This window comes from Phyllopteryx taeniolatus, chromosome 3 (genome assembly GCF_024500385.1).
Source record: "Phyllopteryx taeniolatus isolate TA_2022b chromosome 3, UOR_Ptae_1.2, whole genome shotgun sequence".
NCBI lineage: Eukaryota > Metazoa > Chordata > Actinopteri > Syngnathiformes > Syngnathidae > Phyllopteryx > Phyllopteryx taeniolatus.
Window position 1 is genome coordinate 17,557,599 of NC_084504.1, and position 16,625 is coordinate 17,574,223.

The 16,625-nt window shown below is 42.1% G+C and overlaps 1 protein-coding gene across 8 annotated transcripts in view; it reads right to left on the bottom strand.

The window, feature by feature from the left end:
- Window positions 1-16,625, bottom strand: part of kiaa0825 (KIAA0825 ortholog) — a 174,464-nt gene that overhangs the window by 73,238 nt on the left and 84,601 nt on the right. The window contains exon 24 of one of the 8 annotated variants that reach the window (XM_061767233.1): window positions 11,662-12,068. The exons of the other annotated variants lie outside the window; for them this stretch is intronic. Coding sequence (XP_061623217.1) covers window positions 12,050-12,068 — 19 coding nt within the window. The 3' untranslated portion in view covers window positions 11,662-12,049. Of the gene's footprint in view, window positions 1-11,661; window positions 12,069-16,625 lie in introns of those variants that run through there. 8 annotated transcript variants of the gene reach the window in all.

Here is a 16,625-nt window from a genome sequence, read left to right on the forward strand (position 1 = left end):
ACACACTGAGCTTGCCGTCACAATCACGTGGGACAATACCCGTAACAGAAGTATTTCGTCGTAAATTTCGACTTTAACGGTGAAATCCGATTTACGCGGAAATTCGGATTACGTCGCCAGCGTAGGAACGGAACTCGTTCGGAAATCGAGGACTTCCTGTATTCTTCAAAAAGAGGCTTCAAGTTGTAATGCCACACCCAGTTAAAGTTTACTGTCAAACTAAACATGAAACAAAGAGAATTACAGGTTGTGTATTAAAACAATCCCATAACCTAGCCTTGTTATACAAAAGTCAGCCAGCTGCAAACAATTCAAAACATCACAGACTGGCTAAACAAGAGCATCACTGTCTTGGTGTTATCAACTGATATTTGAGCAGAAACGGTGCATCAAAGTAAAAAAGACACTATAACAATACTCGTAGGCATATTTTCTTTATCCTTTAAAAAACAACAACAAATATTACTGCATTTTACTGAGTCACAGCAGTTTGTCTGCATGACTATATTAAACTGCCCCCCGGTGGCCAAGTCACACACACCAGAAGGAGTGGCAATAAATTAATCATGATGCATCTGTTTAAGTCTGTACGTTCTATTTAGAATACTTTATACTTTAGAATGACTATATGGTTTTATAAAGTACAATATTATTGAGTGCTATTTTTAATGTGATTTCCATTTCTGTCAATCGGGAAAGATTATTTGAGGGACAAGTGTTTTGAATTACAAGCGTGGTCGTGGAACGAATAAAAGTTGCATCTCAAGGCACCACTGTAGTTAGATTGTGCTGGTGTGCCTAATGTTATGGCCAGTTAGTGTGTACACACCATTTGCATTTAGATGCATTTGACAGCTTACTATAACCGTATTAGCGCAGCACTAAACAATACATTGTCGTCCCCTCATTCACTTGCTTTATGTAACAATGCTGCAAAGTGTGAGCTTGTGTTTTGATAAAGTCATGCACATATGCGTTACATAAGCAGAAATCACATTAATGAGATCTTACACTTGTGCTGAAAGTGCTAATTAGTTGCTGAGCTGAGGTTGAGGAAACCAGGCGAAGATCCCAGTGACTTGAACGATTGTTTCTTAATCCCTTTCCACACATTCATAATTCATTCCATCATGGACCATGATCCAACCGCCGCTCATTTTGTCTCCCTTGCCTTCTTCTCTCTAGTTGAGGGAAATTGAGGTTTTTTTCACCTTTTTTTCCCCCCCTGATGTCTTTCCTTCTTGCTGTGAGGTTTTACTGCGATCATAATAAAATGTGCGCGCAAGGGATGTTCGCCTCGGGACCCAGCTGTCAGGCCACTTTGACAGCTTCATTTGTGGTGTCGCGACTTGATCTTTCTTGTCACTGATACCAAACGCCACTGAACACAGATTTGGCCCTCCCTCTAAAAAATTCAAATAAATATGTTGGTAAATGTGCAACGTGTGTAGAGCAGAGTACACAGTACACAGAGTTCAGAGCCACATCTGCTCTGAACTTGTTCGCCTCCACCCTCTCCCCTGCTTCTCTGCAGTGATGCATCAACACCCCCGGGCCTGATCTCTTTGTAAAATATTCTATGACACACAACCGCCTACCCACACACACAAATAAACAACCTGCAAACAGAAATAACAGCAACAAACGGTAACTATCCATTCTGTTTCAATGAATATTCTCAATGTACAACACTGCTCCATGGAAAAGAAAAAGAAAATATGAACGGAGAGGTGAAAAATTCAACTAACAGGTTAGGTTGTGACTTAGAGGAAAACAGATAGCGAGAAAGGAAAGCCAGAGGGAGGCTGATTATGATCGCTGCTGTCATATGGGAATGTTGAGATGACAGCGATATCAGCCATATCTACGTTCAGTGACACAGATCCACACAGACAGATATCAGCCCACACTGGGGGCTATATATGCAGCCATAATACAACAGTATGTAATGACATGGTCGAATAAAAGCAAGTATACTCAACCCCTTACATACTGTTGGGGGAAAATTTGACCTGTTTTGCCATTTGACAGTAATAAAAATATGTCTTTAAATATTTATTTTCTTGAAGGGACCAAAACACAGTACATTACTACAATTATACACACACACACACACACTCACACATAAATGTACAGGTGCTATACAGGTTGTGTACACTGATGCTGTTCTCAGTCAATAATCAATATCAACTGAAATGAATTTCAGATTAACCAGTGTGTGTTAAATTAAAGAATATGATGGTACTTGTAGGAATCTTGAAACTGTGAATGCCATAAATGTGTGTATTTATTATTACACAGCCGTAACAGTGCTCAAGAGGGAGACAAGGCTTAGGTACAGCAGGACAGACTAGCCTGTTGGTTGGTGTAGAGAAACTCAACTATTTATGCTAGAGTTAGAAGAGTCCAGTTGCGATCGATTCAATGCCCTGAGAATGAAATGACCTGAATGAATGAAAATATTCACAGGCATATATTGTTTGATAGTAGATGAGTTAATCCAAAAAAAGAGGTATAAAACAAAAAAGAAACTATTCATTTTCTCTGAAACAATGATTAAGGATTCATCATCCATTTATTATAGTCAGACAGGCTATTAATATATTGCTGCATATTTTGATCCACAGTCCAAAATCTTCTTTGGAAAATTATTTTGAGGATTTTCTTGACCCAGATCAAAATTGACCCGAAACATACCATACTTGCATGGAAAATGAACAGCGTTAAATCGAATCACTTTAATTTCAGAAATTACCGTAAATTGGTAGCTTAGTTTAGCCAATATGACAAGTTTTGCTATGATGAGTGCACGTCAACACTGCTGGTGGTGATTAAATATTAGTCTAACAGAGCTAACCAGTACGCAGCCACTCTGCTGCAATGTATGGTTCTCTATTTCTTTACTATAATATACTTCTCACTCTTTTTCCACTGCAAAATGCTACCAAACAATAACAATTAAAAAGAAGACGGGTCTCCTGTTTTTAATTCTTGGCATACGGCCGTTGGCTTCAAAGGTGACACATTTTATTTGAGCGCAAACGGAGCCCATCTAGAAAATGGACCACTGCAGCAAATTGGAGACCGTGTAGTATAATACTGCAGGGTGCAGAGCTAAGGCACACAAACATTGTAAACTGATGTTGGCGCACATGCTTATTTTTGTCATTTGCTGGTTGAGTGGTCCAATCTCTACCTGAAGGTTGTTGGTTTGATGCCAGCTCCCCCGTGACCTCCCCATGTTAAAGTATTCTTGAGCTAGATCCTTGCCATCGTGCTCTGGGTGCTGTGTCAGTGTGTAAGTAACCTGGTACTTTTCCAAAATGACAACATATTGCATTATTCATTGTGTGAATTAGTTGACAGTGTAAATGGATTACCTTGAAAGTAGAGCTGCGCTATACAATTGAAGCCATTTACCATTCATTTCAGCAATGGTGAAACTGCACCATTTGGTATCAGGCTGACCAGGTACTGGATATAGTACCTGATTTTGCAAGCGGTCAGTAGGTACTGTGTGGTGACATAAGGACATTGCCAAATATAGATTATTTGATAGTAGGTTTATTTGTATCATATGCATGTAGAGTTTAAAATGTAGTCTTTCCTTCAAGAAAATAGAGGATCCTTTGTCTTAGCTTTATGTCAAGTAACACTTTTCTTGTTTATAAAAGTGGTGTCTGTTCCTATTAATAATAAATAGCTTTGGTGCAAACAAAAGGCACTGTAATTATTTGAAATTGACATTTACTTACTTAGCAGATGGTATATAGATCATATGCCCTAAGAACTGGAAAATATCACATAGCTTATTTTCATTGAAAAATATCTACAGTTTTTCGTGTCCCCCATGTTTGTGTCAAGACTTGCCATTCTTTTTGAGTGCATTACCACATTCCACAAAACGTGCAAGCAAATGTTTAAGTAGCAAGCTCATCAGGTATTGATATATTTACCCCACATTGTAAACTATGGGCCTGTTTTCTGATCGGTTCAGGTTTTTAGACCTAACCATGAGCTAAATGAGCATCTAACAAAAGACGCTACAAATGCCCTTGAAGGAGGTTTGTAACTCCTTCAACAAAGAAGAGGGATACTTTTTAGTGGGCCTAACATTTTCCCTCAGTGTATCCACGAACAGGGGTGTGTATGAGAGTGTGTCAACAAAATGAGAGTGCAGGAAGAGACTCACTTTGAAAGTGATGAGGACGGTTCAAACCGCTTTTTCATCTTCCACTACTTGGCCACAGGGGTAAGTAAGTATTGTATAGAGGAGAGATACCTAGAGTACGTTTATGAAGAGAGCACTGGTACAGATTGACATTGAGAAGAAGAGCTAGAGGGAAGGTAAAACCTCCAACTTACAGCCTCTTTTATGAGCAAGTGTACTAGGCAACGAATGTGTAGTTTAATTTAAACTACAGTAAGGTAGCAGTAAGATGCACGTGAAGGATACCGGAAATGAAAAGTGAGGGTGACCTTAGAGAACAGTGAAGGACAGAGAAATGTCTACCAAATGGCGATAAGGATGGTGCTCTGAAAGGCCATGTGGAAAACTAACACTCACAAGCCAGGCTGACTAGTATCAAGGCAAGACTCACTCTGACTCTTTGAGGAAGACTGGGCACACAAACAGACCTTGCCCACAAGCCAAAGTGGCTTTCAGGAGACAGCCTCTGACCAGCTCTCCATTATAACAATTGAAAGTCAAGAAGAAGACCAAATCAAGTGTTAGGAGTCCAGACAGGAAGAGACAGGAAAGAGGGGTCTCAAGAGTGATCTCACTGTCCTTACTTATGATTGTCAGTGGCATTCTTATAGATTGACATGTCACGTTACAATAAGTCAAACAATACCACTCTGTGTTCAGTCTTCTGTAAATGGTTTCTATAATGTCATGTAAGACAGACAGCATCTTAAAAAAGATGCTTCGAGACAAGCCAGGTTCTGCATTAAAAATAAAATGAAATCTATCAAAAAAGGAGTGGCAAATTTAATCAAACAAACCATTCTCAGTAGTCAGTGCAAAAAAAGACACAAAACACTGAGGAAAGAAATGCTTTCCTGCAAAATCAAATGTAGCTCAGAAACAGAATTCCAAATGTTTGCCATGATGTTTCTTTTCATTCTTTAACCCCTTACATTAATTTTTGTTGTCTTCGTCACATCAAGGGCATCCTTTTGCATCATATAAACAGGAGAGGTGCGCAGTTGAATGAAGCAGAGACCCTCTCAGACAGCCAACTGTCACTTCTACACATAAGGGCTAAAGACTGAATGATACAAATAATTGTTACATGTGATCCATTATGACTGGCAGATGGAGGTTTTCCATAAAACTAAAACTAAACTAACTTACTAAAATCAAACATTTAAAAAATAAATCATTTCCCAATTGAACATCAACAATATATTGTCACTGTCCATAAATCACTGTGTATATCCCATTGTTTTTTTACAGGAGCACTTCAAAACTGTGTTATATCAATGTATTTCAGTATTAAAAATACCAAAACTAGTGTTATTGTACAGATTTAGGTAATGGAAAAAAATGATGCATGTACATTTAATGTTTTGAAATATTAAGCGGACTTGCTGCTATATTGATGACAAATGTATAACAATGGGTCGCGAGGTAAAAAGTTAACCAAAACCTCATTAAAGCAATGCACTTCTATTTTACATTGAAATCATCACAATTCATACTGTCAAAGATATTCTAGCAACCCCATTTTGACCCACATGCCTCAATAATAACACCTTTTTGCTCTCAATGATCTGATCAAAATAAATATTACCCATAGTTGCTGCCACATAGTTTATTAAAAGATTTTTACCATCTTGTGAATCTTCACTCATCTTCAAATTGGGGCCAGTTCATATAGACAGTTGTAACATCCATCCATCCATTTTCAACACCGCTTATCCTGGTTAGGGTCACAGGGTGCTGGAGCCTATTTCAGCTGACTTTGGGAGAAAGGCAGACTATACCCTGAACTGGTCGCCAGTCAGTCGCAGGGCACATATAGACACAGACAACCATTTGCACTCACATTCACACCGTCACTGAGTGGGAACTGAACCCACGCTGCCCGCACCAAAGTATGTATGTATGTCCATCCATCCATCCATCCATCCATCCATCCATTTTCTGAGCCGCATCTCCTCACTAGGGTTGCGGGCGTGCTGGAGCCTATCCCAGCTATCATCGGGCAGGAGGCGGGGTACACCCTGAACTGGTTGCCAGGCAATCACAGGGCACATACAAACAAACAACCATTCGCACTTGCATTCACACCTACGGGCAATTTAGAGTCGTCAATTAACCTACCATGCATGTTTTTGGGATGTGGGAGGTACCCGGTGTGCCCGGAGAAAACCCACGCAGGCACGGGGAGAACATGCAAACTCCACACAGGCGGGACAGGGGATTGACCCCCGCTCCTCAGAACTGTGAGGCAGACGCTCTAACCAGTCGGCCACCGTGCCGCATATATATATATATATATATATATATATATATATATATATATATATATATATGTGTGTGTTTTTTGTTTTTTGTTTAAATACTGAATACTACAGCATCATGGCAACCATATAGCAGGTCATGATTATAATTGCAACCTTAAGCTAGACACAGACATGTATGTCCTTTCAGAGTGGACACAAATCCACACACTTTCTTTGCTCTTACCCATCAACATCACAGGTGAGCCAGATAAGTGTGTTTCCTCTTTTGAAGCACACACTGAGGAGGTGAGAGGCCTTATAGTCACAAAGCAAAGCCTCTGATCAAAGACTCAAAAACATGACCAAAGCACGATGCCGTTTCTGAAAGAAAAAGAAGAGTAGCGAGGCAAGAGCAGGTAAATAATAAGAGTTAGAGCAGAAAGAGATAAGTGCAAAGGTAAGGGTGCCAGAAAGGGAGGAGAGGAGAGTGTGGCACTTTGCCACAGACGGGCAGCTGACTTCTTCACCACACTAACAGCCTGTGTTGATCTTCCTGGCTTATAAATGATAATTTAGTACAAAAAATAAAACACTATATTACAACCCCAATTCCAATGAAGTTGGGACTTTGTGTTAAACATAAATAAAAACAGAATATAATGATTTGCAAATCATGTTCGACCTATATTTAATTGAATACACTACAAAGACAAAATATTTAAACTTCAAATTGATAAACTTAATTGTTTTTAGCAAATAATCATTAACTTAGAATTGTATGGCTGCAACACGTTCCAAAAAAGCTGGGATAGGTGGCAAAAAAGACTGAGAAAGTTGAGGAATGCTCATCAAACACCTGTTTGGAACATCCCACAGGTGAACAGGCTAATTGGGAACAGGTGGGTGCCATGATTGGGTATAAAAGGAGCTTCCCTGAATTGCTCAGTCATTCACAAGCAAAGATGGGGCGAGGTTCACCTCTATGTGAACAAGTGCGTGAAAAAATAGTCGAACAGTTTAAGGACAATGTTCCTCAACGTACAATTGCAAGGAATTTAGGGATTTTATCATCTACGGTCCATAATATCATCAAAAGGTTCAGAGAATCTGGAGAAATCACTGCATGTAAGCGGCAAGGCCGAAAACCAACATTGAATGCTCGTGACATTCGATCCATCGGGCGACACTGCATCAAAAACCGACATCAATGTGTAAAGGATATCACCACATGGGCTCAGGAACACTTCTGAAAACCAATGTCAGTATTATACAGTTCGGTGCGACATCCGTAAGTGCAACTTGAAACTCTACTATGCAAAGCAAAAGCCATTTATCAACAACACCCAGAAACGCTGCCGGCTTCTCTGGGCCCGCACTCATCTAAGATGGACTGATGCAAAGTGAAAAAGTGTTCTGTGGTCCGATGAGTTTTTGGAAATTGTGGACGTCGTGTCCTCCGGGCCAAAGAGGAAAAGAACCATCCGGACTGTTATGGACGCAGAGTCCAAAAGCCAGCATCTGTGATGGTATGGGGCTGTGTTAGTGCCAATGGCATGGGTAACTTACACATTTGTCAAAGCACCATTAATGCTGAAAGGTACATACAGGTTTTGGAGAAACATATGCTGCCATCCAAGCAATGTCTTTTTCATGGACACCCCTGCTTATTTCAGCAAGACAATGCCGAACACATTCTGCACGTTACAACAGCGTGGCTTCGTAGTAAAAGAGTGCGGGTACTTGACTGGCCTGCCTGCAGTCCTGTTAAAGTTAATGATTATTTGCTAAAAACAATAACAAACAAACTTCATTGGAATTGTGGTTGTACATCAAAACTGGAGTATTATTTGACATGAGCATTCTTTCAGTTTTATTTTGACAGCATCATCGTTTTTTTCCCCATAAACATTCTTTCATTTCAGTTTGCTTCTAATTATGGTGCATTACTTTGTGTGTTTTTACTTTATGCAATCAGCAGTGGGCACTTTGACAAGAACTAGTTGAACACAAACACACAAGAACTCCTGGTGGAACATAAAATATTGCCAGTAAAACAACAAACTTGATCCAGTAACACAATAGTAACATGTGCTTCACAGGGAGACAATTCAATATACAATTTTGTAATATTATAACCAATTGAGGCACGGTGGGTGAGTGATGACGTTCGCTAGCAATGAAGTGCATTTTGTGTCTTTAGTAAATATACTCAAATACAGCTAAACGGGTGTGCAGTGTGCATTTTCAAGGAAATTCAATACAAATACAAAAACTGGACAGTAGATTTGGATATGGCATCAACATTTCAAAGAGGAAGGCGAAAACGAAAATGTGTATTAATTCATAGGCGGTGTGTATTTCAACAAAAGCTTTGAGAAATTGGTAAAATAAATAAATAAATAAATCTAAGTCCATTTGAATGTTGTTGTAATTTTTATTAATAAAATATTTTAGTTTATATATATATATATATAAATATATATATATATAAAGTTAAAAATAGAAAGGCAGTGTTTTTGGTTTCCATTCACAAGATGTGACAGGCTGAGGTGAGAAGTTGCAGTTTGAGGCTCTCTGTATTTGTCAAGACAAATGTCAAGACAAGTGCTTACCTATAATGGCGCGAGGGGGGCTTACAGCAGCACAAGCTATTTCACTTTGGGGTGGGGAAGGGTTTGAGTAGGTCTGAGTGTCACAAGTGATTGCATGTGTGTTCGACATGAGAGAAAAAGTAAGAGGATAAAGGGAGGCAGATGGAAAAAGTGAAAACAAGTGTAGTGGGAGCTTGTGAACAAAAGAAGTGTCTTCCAGTATAAAGATGAACACATTAGAATATGAATCCAGGACCTCGGGCACTCCGGGCACTTAAAAAGCCCCTTAAGTCAAGTGTCAACTATTATGTGCCATCAGTGGCGACACAGGGTCACAGAGCAAGACAGCTGAGGTCACCCACTGTCTCGACACGCACCATTAAACAGTCCCACAAGGTACAAAAAGGACTGGCTGTCATTTGGAGACAAGAGCCTCTACAAGGATCTACAGAGCAGTTGGCATTGTCTCCATACGTTACATTATGCTTAACCAGTCAATATTTGTTTAAGTAGATAAACCAGCTATTCAAAAGCAACAAATTAAATGATATATTGTACAAAAGGCACAAGTCACAATTGAAGTCCCTGTAAAGTGAACATAAATGTCCTCTAAATCTGACTCACCACAGAGATGGGTGTTGCTAAAAACCCTGGCAAATTGTAATTATTATTTACATTTTTTTTTTTTAAATCACAAAGTATATAAAATGAGTCTTCAAAATTATGAAAAATCAGGCCATTATCTCTGCTCAGATGCTGAATGTGCTCGAATCACGCCCCGTTCAACTGTCAAATACCACCACTAGTCCTGTAAAAATGGATGCTACTTCATCTAGCATCTTTCTTATGGCTACACATACCTATATATAGTACATGCCGTGAAAATATATCCATTTAAAGACTCCGGTGGCTGGGATATATTCCACATGGCCACTGCTGGGCTTTTCCACGCTGCGACAAAGCGGCCCTCTAAAGCAGCCACACCAGTGCAAAGTCACGTCAGACTTTTATTTGTATTGTTTTACCTCGCTCTTCCGCCTTCCCTCCGTAACATACACGCACTAACGGCCGACAATGAAGCGCTCTAAAACGACCACACCAGCCCGAAGCCCTGGCCCACATGCTGGCTGTGATGTTACACTTTACAACCCCCCGGCTCTTCTGCCTTTTCTTTGTGACGTACATGGACTCACGCCCGACAACAAGGCGCTCTGAAGAGGCCACGCCAGCAGACTATCCGGAGGAAAGACACACTTTCAGGGTGTAGGGATAGTAAGCTAGTTAACTGCATGTCAGATTGTGCCAGATAACTGCTAATGTGAAAAAGGGATTCAACTTCTTATTCAGAGGGGGAGGAGCAACTAATGCCGGACTCCAAACTGCATCACACGGCGCTGTTTTAGCCACACTCAAAATCATCAAAACTAAAAAAGTAATTAAAAAAAAAAGTTTAACACTGTATCTCCACAATTGAGTACTACATACTAGTGATGGGATGATGATACCTCAAGGAGAGTCTTGACACACTACACAAACTGTGTGAGCACTGTATTGACACTGTGTTGGTCGCTCAATAGTGACCCCTGCAGTAGTTCTAAAATGCATCCATCCATCCATTCTCAGAGCCGCTCATCCTCACAAGGGTCGCGGGAGTGCTGGAGCCTATGCCAGCTATCATCGGGAAGAAGGTGGGGTACACCCTGAACTGATTTCCATCCAATCGCAGGGCACATATAAACAAACAACCATTCGCACGCACATTCACACCTACAATTTTAAGTCTTCAATTAACCTACCATGCATGTTTTTGGGATGTGGGAGGAAACCGGAGTGCCCGGAGAAAACCCACGCAGGCACGGGGAGAACATGGAAACTCCACACAGGCGGGGCCGGGAATCGAACCCTGTGAGGCAGACGCTCTAACCAGTCAGTCACCGTGCCGCCAGTTCTAAAATCATTGCCGGTAAACAAAATGAAAATAAGATGGAAAAGCTTACATGCTGCAAACCCAACATCAGCCTGTGAAATAATATTTAATGGCTTGTCCTTTACTTAAAATATGATCTCATCATTGTATAATTTCATTTGCTCAATTTGTTTGCTGAGTTTATGAGAAGAGTTTAAAATTTGCTTAAAACCTTGAGTGAGTACAAAAATGAGTTGGTATGTAAAATATAGCAAATTTGTCTGTAAAAAAATTCAGTTAAAAAGTTTAACTTATGTATGGAATTTTGTTAATTTAAGTGTTCAATCATACGAAATGAAAGACTAAAAATGTATTCATTTATGGATTTTTATGGAGGAACAAAAGTTTTTGAAGTGTCTTTGCTCCAAGGTGATTTCTCCTCTTAGACATCAGTTCCCCTGCCTTAGAAAAAACCCTTTCACAGGGTACAGATGAAGATGGTGAGCATAAAAATTTAAGTGTGAGTTATAAAGGTGTGGATCACCACACATTGATGAAGTGCTCTTATTGATGTAAGATAGCTCTGTGGAGCAGAGCCGACACGTCACCTACAATAAAATAAAAAGTTAATTTATCTGAAAACAATTCAAACCTCTTACCAGAAAAGAGTACAAACATATTTAATTAAAAAAACTAACAGTAAACAACATCCAAAGGAGAAAAAGATTTATCTTATTTGGCGTCAAAAGATCAAAATTATTCCAGACTGGGGATAACCTCTTGGAACGATCCATGAAGTCAGTGGAACAAGGTGTGGGCAAGCAAAAATCCAAAATCCAAACTCCAACAGCAACAGCAAAACTCCATCCAACAAATCCGCAACAGGTCAACACAGTTTGTTTCCTTATAAACACAATTTGGCGCGGCACATCCAAACGACACACTTCTTGTATCGGTCACACAATTATTTTCTTTAAGCGATACACGCACCAATACGCCGTTTCACTCTTGTGCACTCGGCACAATGCTGACGCACCAGTGTTGTTCGTCCCATCACTACTACATACAGTAGTTCTGTCTTTGCGGATGTTCTCAGCAATTATGTTGAAACGTAAAATCTGAAATCACATTACCACATTACAGGATATTTACAGTAAGCACCTATTGGCAAACATACATAAAATGTAAAAAAAAAAAATTGATAGATTTCTAGTCTTAATATTACCCTGCAACCCTGCCACAAGTGAGACTGATTTGGATAAATCAGCCGGAATTATGGGAAAACAGGAGCGTTGCCAATCATCACTGTGGGAGCGTGTGTTTTTGGTTTGTGCCAGTGCATGAGCACATGAACATAGTTTTTGGGATGTGTGTGCATGCGGGTGTGTATTGGGCTGACAGCTGGGCTTGTTCAAGAGGCTTACTGAGCATTCTGCCTGTTTGGGAATCAAAAACCTGTGTCAACAACATCATACAAAGGATGTAAACAGCCCGAGTCAACATGCTTTCGTTCATATATGACTGCAGGGAGCCCCTATTGTATAATGTGGCATTAGAGACAAAGGAATTTTCAGATCATAATTGTATTGGTCTTAGGTCAAAATGGTAAATGACTTAGAGAGAGCGTGTGTAGGAGCTGTTGGGGTTTGTATCAAATGTGTGTACGTACATGTGTGATTGTGTGTAGACAAGCGTGTCAGTCCATCAGCATGTCAGCGTCACAGCTCTTCACTAAATCCCAGATTAACAGTGACAGGCAGAGATCCCTCTAATTATCTCTTCCTGGACCACATGCAAATGCAAACGGCGAAGAGTGAGATGTGATTGGCCAGCCCGGCCTGGGTCCTGCAGACACTCTAATGAGCATGACGACAGGATACAACCTTGTGATGTACCACCAAAACAGACCCGTGCCATCACAAGGCCTCACTCACACCCTCAAGAATGAAAGTGCATTAACTGACCATGAACCAGCATAAGTCAGTCATACTAAAATTAGAAGAGATCTTGATTGTGCCTTTGAATTAAAAAATAGCAGCACATTTACTAAGTCCTGTCCCAGCCACGTAAATTTTTAAACATCACAGGCTATGACAAAATAACATAGCTTATTTTTTGTATTTAGGACAACTGAAATCCTTCATAATATGATGGAGTTATATAAACATCCAAGTTGCATCAAAGCTACAATGATAGAGGAGCATTGAAAATAAAACATGAGATGCACCTGATAATATTTTGCCATCCTTTGTATGGGAATTAGGCTTTCTAAAAGTTCATTTGTCCCCCCCCCCCGTTTGCTAACAAATGTCAGTTTTCTGCTACTTTGTAGAAATCCTACTACAGTGGTGTCTTGAGATACAAGTTTAATTTGACACATGACAACGCTAGTATCTCAAAACCAACACTTTTGTAATGTGTTTTTAATAAGGAAAATGGCACTCAACTGATCACCACCTGGTGTTGAGTTGGGTACGATGGTGGGGGAAAGTTTCGGTCCATCTGGCAGAATCCCCTGTTAGAAGGAGTTTCAACTCCCACCTCCGACAGAACTTTGCCCATGTTCCGGGGGAGGCGGGGGACATCAAGTCCGAGTGGACCATGTTCCGCGCGTCCATTGCTGAGGCGGCCGACCGGAGCTGTGGCCATAAGGTGGTCGGTGCCTGTCGTGGCGGCAATCCCCGAACCTGTTGGTGGACACCAACGGTGAGGGATACCGTCAAGGTGAAGAAGGAGTCCTATCGGGCCGTTTTGGCCTGTAGGACTCCTGAGGCAGCTGATGGGTACCGGCTGGCCAAGCGGAATGCAGCTTTAGTGGTCGCTGAAGCAAAAACTCGGGCATGGGAGGACTTCGGTGAGGCCATGGAGAAAGACTTCCGGACGGCTTCGAGGAAATTCTGGTCCACCATCCGGCGTCTCAGGAGGGGGAAGCAGTGCACCATCAACACTGTGTATAGTGGGGATGGGGCGCTGCTGACCTCGACTCAGGACGTTATGAGCCGGTGGGGAGAATACTTAGAAGACCTCCTCAATTCCACCGACATGCCTTCCCATGAGGAACCAGAGTCTGGGGTCTCTGAGGCGGGCTCTCCTATCTCTGGGGTTGAGGTCAAGGCCCTGGGGGTGGATGAGATTCGCCCGGAGTTCCTAAAGGCTCAGGATGTTGTGGGGCTGTCCTGGTTGACACGCCTCTGCAACATTGCGTGGACATCGGGGACAGTGCCTCTGGATTGGCAGACTAGGGTGATGGTACCCCTTTTTAAGAAGGTTGTGTTCCAACTACAGGGGGATTACACTCCTCAGCCTCCCTGGTAAGGTCTATTCAGGGGTGCTGGAGAGGAGGGTCCGTCAGGAAGTCGAATCTCAGATTCAGGAGGAGCAGTGTGGTTTTCGTCCTGGCCGTGGAACAGTGGACCAGCTCTATACCCTCGGCAGGATCCTCGAGGGTGCATGGGAGTTCGCCCAAGCAGTCTACATGTGTTTTGTGGACTTGGAGAAGGCGTTCGACTGTGTCCCTCGGGGGGTCCTGTGGGGGATTGCTTCGGGAGTATGGGGTACCGAACCCCCTGATACAGGCTGTTCGGTCCCTGTACGATTGGAGTCAGAGTTTGGTCCGCATATCCGGCAGTCAGTCGGACTCGTTTTCAGTGAGGGTTGGACACCGCCAAGGCTGCCCTTTGTCACCGATTCTGTTCATAACGTTTATGGGCAGAATTTCAAGGCGCAGCCGAGGCGTATAGGGGGTCCGGTTTGGTGGCCTCAGTATTGCATCTCTCCTGTTTGAAGATGATGTGGTTCTGTTGGCTTCAAAAAGCCGTGATCTCCAAATCTCACTGGAGCAGTTCGCAGCCGACTGTGAAGCGGCTGGGATGAGAATCAGCACCTCCAAATCTGAGACCATGGTCCTCAGTCGGAAAAGGGTGGCGTGCCCTCTCCACGTCGGGGATGAGATCCTGCCCCAAGTGGAGGAGTTCAAGTATCTTGGGGTCTTGTTCACGAGTGAGGGAAGAATGGAACAGGAGATCGACAGGTGGATCGGTGCAGCGTCTGCAGTGATGCAGACTTTGTATCGATCCGCTGTGGTAAAGAAGGAGCTAAGCCGAAAGGCGAAGCTCTCGATTTACTGGTCGGTCTACGTTCCTATCCTCACCTATGGTCACGAGCTGTGGGTCGGGGATTACCCAGGACAGGCTGGAGAGACTATGTCCTTCGGCTGGCCTGGAAACGCCTCGGGATACCCCCGGAAGAGCTCGAGGAAGTGGCTGAGGAGAGGGAAGTCTGGCCCGTGACCTGACCTCGGATAAGCGGTAGAAAATGGATAGATGGATGGCTGGCACGAGTGTTGTGCTTCATAAAAACATACAGTAATAACAGAATTAAATAGAATGTAAAGAATTAATCAGTTTTCTTCATGATTCATTCATTGCGGCTACATCTGGTGCATGTGGCTTGGCCGCCGGGGGGGGGCAGTAAAATACAGTCATATAGATACAGACGAAGAAGAGTTTCACAATTACTCAATGTGACTCAGTAAACTGCAGTAGTATTAGCCATTTTTCTTAAAGCATAAATAATATATGCCTGTTAGTGAATGAACGAGTGGTGAATTGTCTGACTACATGTGTTTAATCACCATTTATGCTCAAATAATAATGATGCCAAATGGCAGCTTGTTGTGAAGCGAGCTAAGTTGAGTTCAATGCCATACAGCATACAGAGCTCGTATCGCCTAATTTTGCTTGCAAGTCCATCCATCCATCGATTTTCTGTACCGCTTATCCTCACTAGGGTCGCGGGCATGCTGGAACCTTTCCCAGCCATCTACAGGCGAGAGGCGGGGTACACCCTGAACTGGTCGCCGGGCAATCGCAGGGCACATAGAAACAAACAACTATTTACACTCACATTCACACCTACGGGCAATTTAGAATCTTCAATCAACCTACCATGCATGTTTTTCGGATGTGGGAGGAAACCGGAGTGCTCGGAGAAAACCCACGCAGGCACGGCGAGAACATGCAAACTCCACACAGGCGGGGCTGGGATTTGAACCCCGGTCCTCAGAACTGTGAGGCAGATGTGCTAACCAGTCGACTCACCGTGCCGCCTTGCTTGCAAGTCAAAGCAATAAAACGGCGGAATGACGGCTTATTTCTCAAAAAACTTAAGTCGGGTCCCGTATCTTAAGGCACCACTGTACAGTTTCAATAGGCTCGGGGATCACAGGGATTCTGAAAGATAAAAGTCAAACTTGAGCCACCATGAATATGGCATAATAGAAAGAAAACAATGATGGATTGGAGCAGAAGGCAGAAGACTTGCTCTTGACAAATGAGTACCGCAGTCAGCTAAAAAGTCAACTCAGGAAATCAGCCGGAAAGATGGCAACAAAGTCAGACCATGTCTTTCTTGAATCAGCTCCCAGTCCCTGTAAAGTTATTCAAAACTGCCAACTGGCTTCAAAGGCAAAATATGGGATTATTTACCTGAAATATCTGATGGAAACAGGAAAAAGAGAACATTTCTCCAGAATTTCATGGCAAAAAGACAATAGTCAGATAAATGAACACAACACGCAATGGAAATTTAGCAACGACTGAAACCGATTATTACAGTCCTTCAACACTTTCCACAAACATGGGTCATGTTCCATGCTAAAAATAATCTAATTCAAT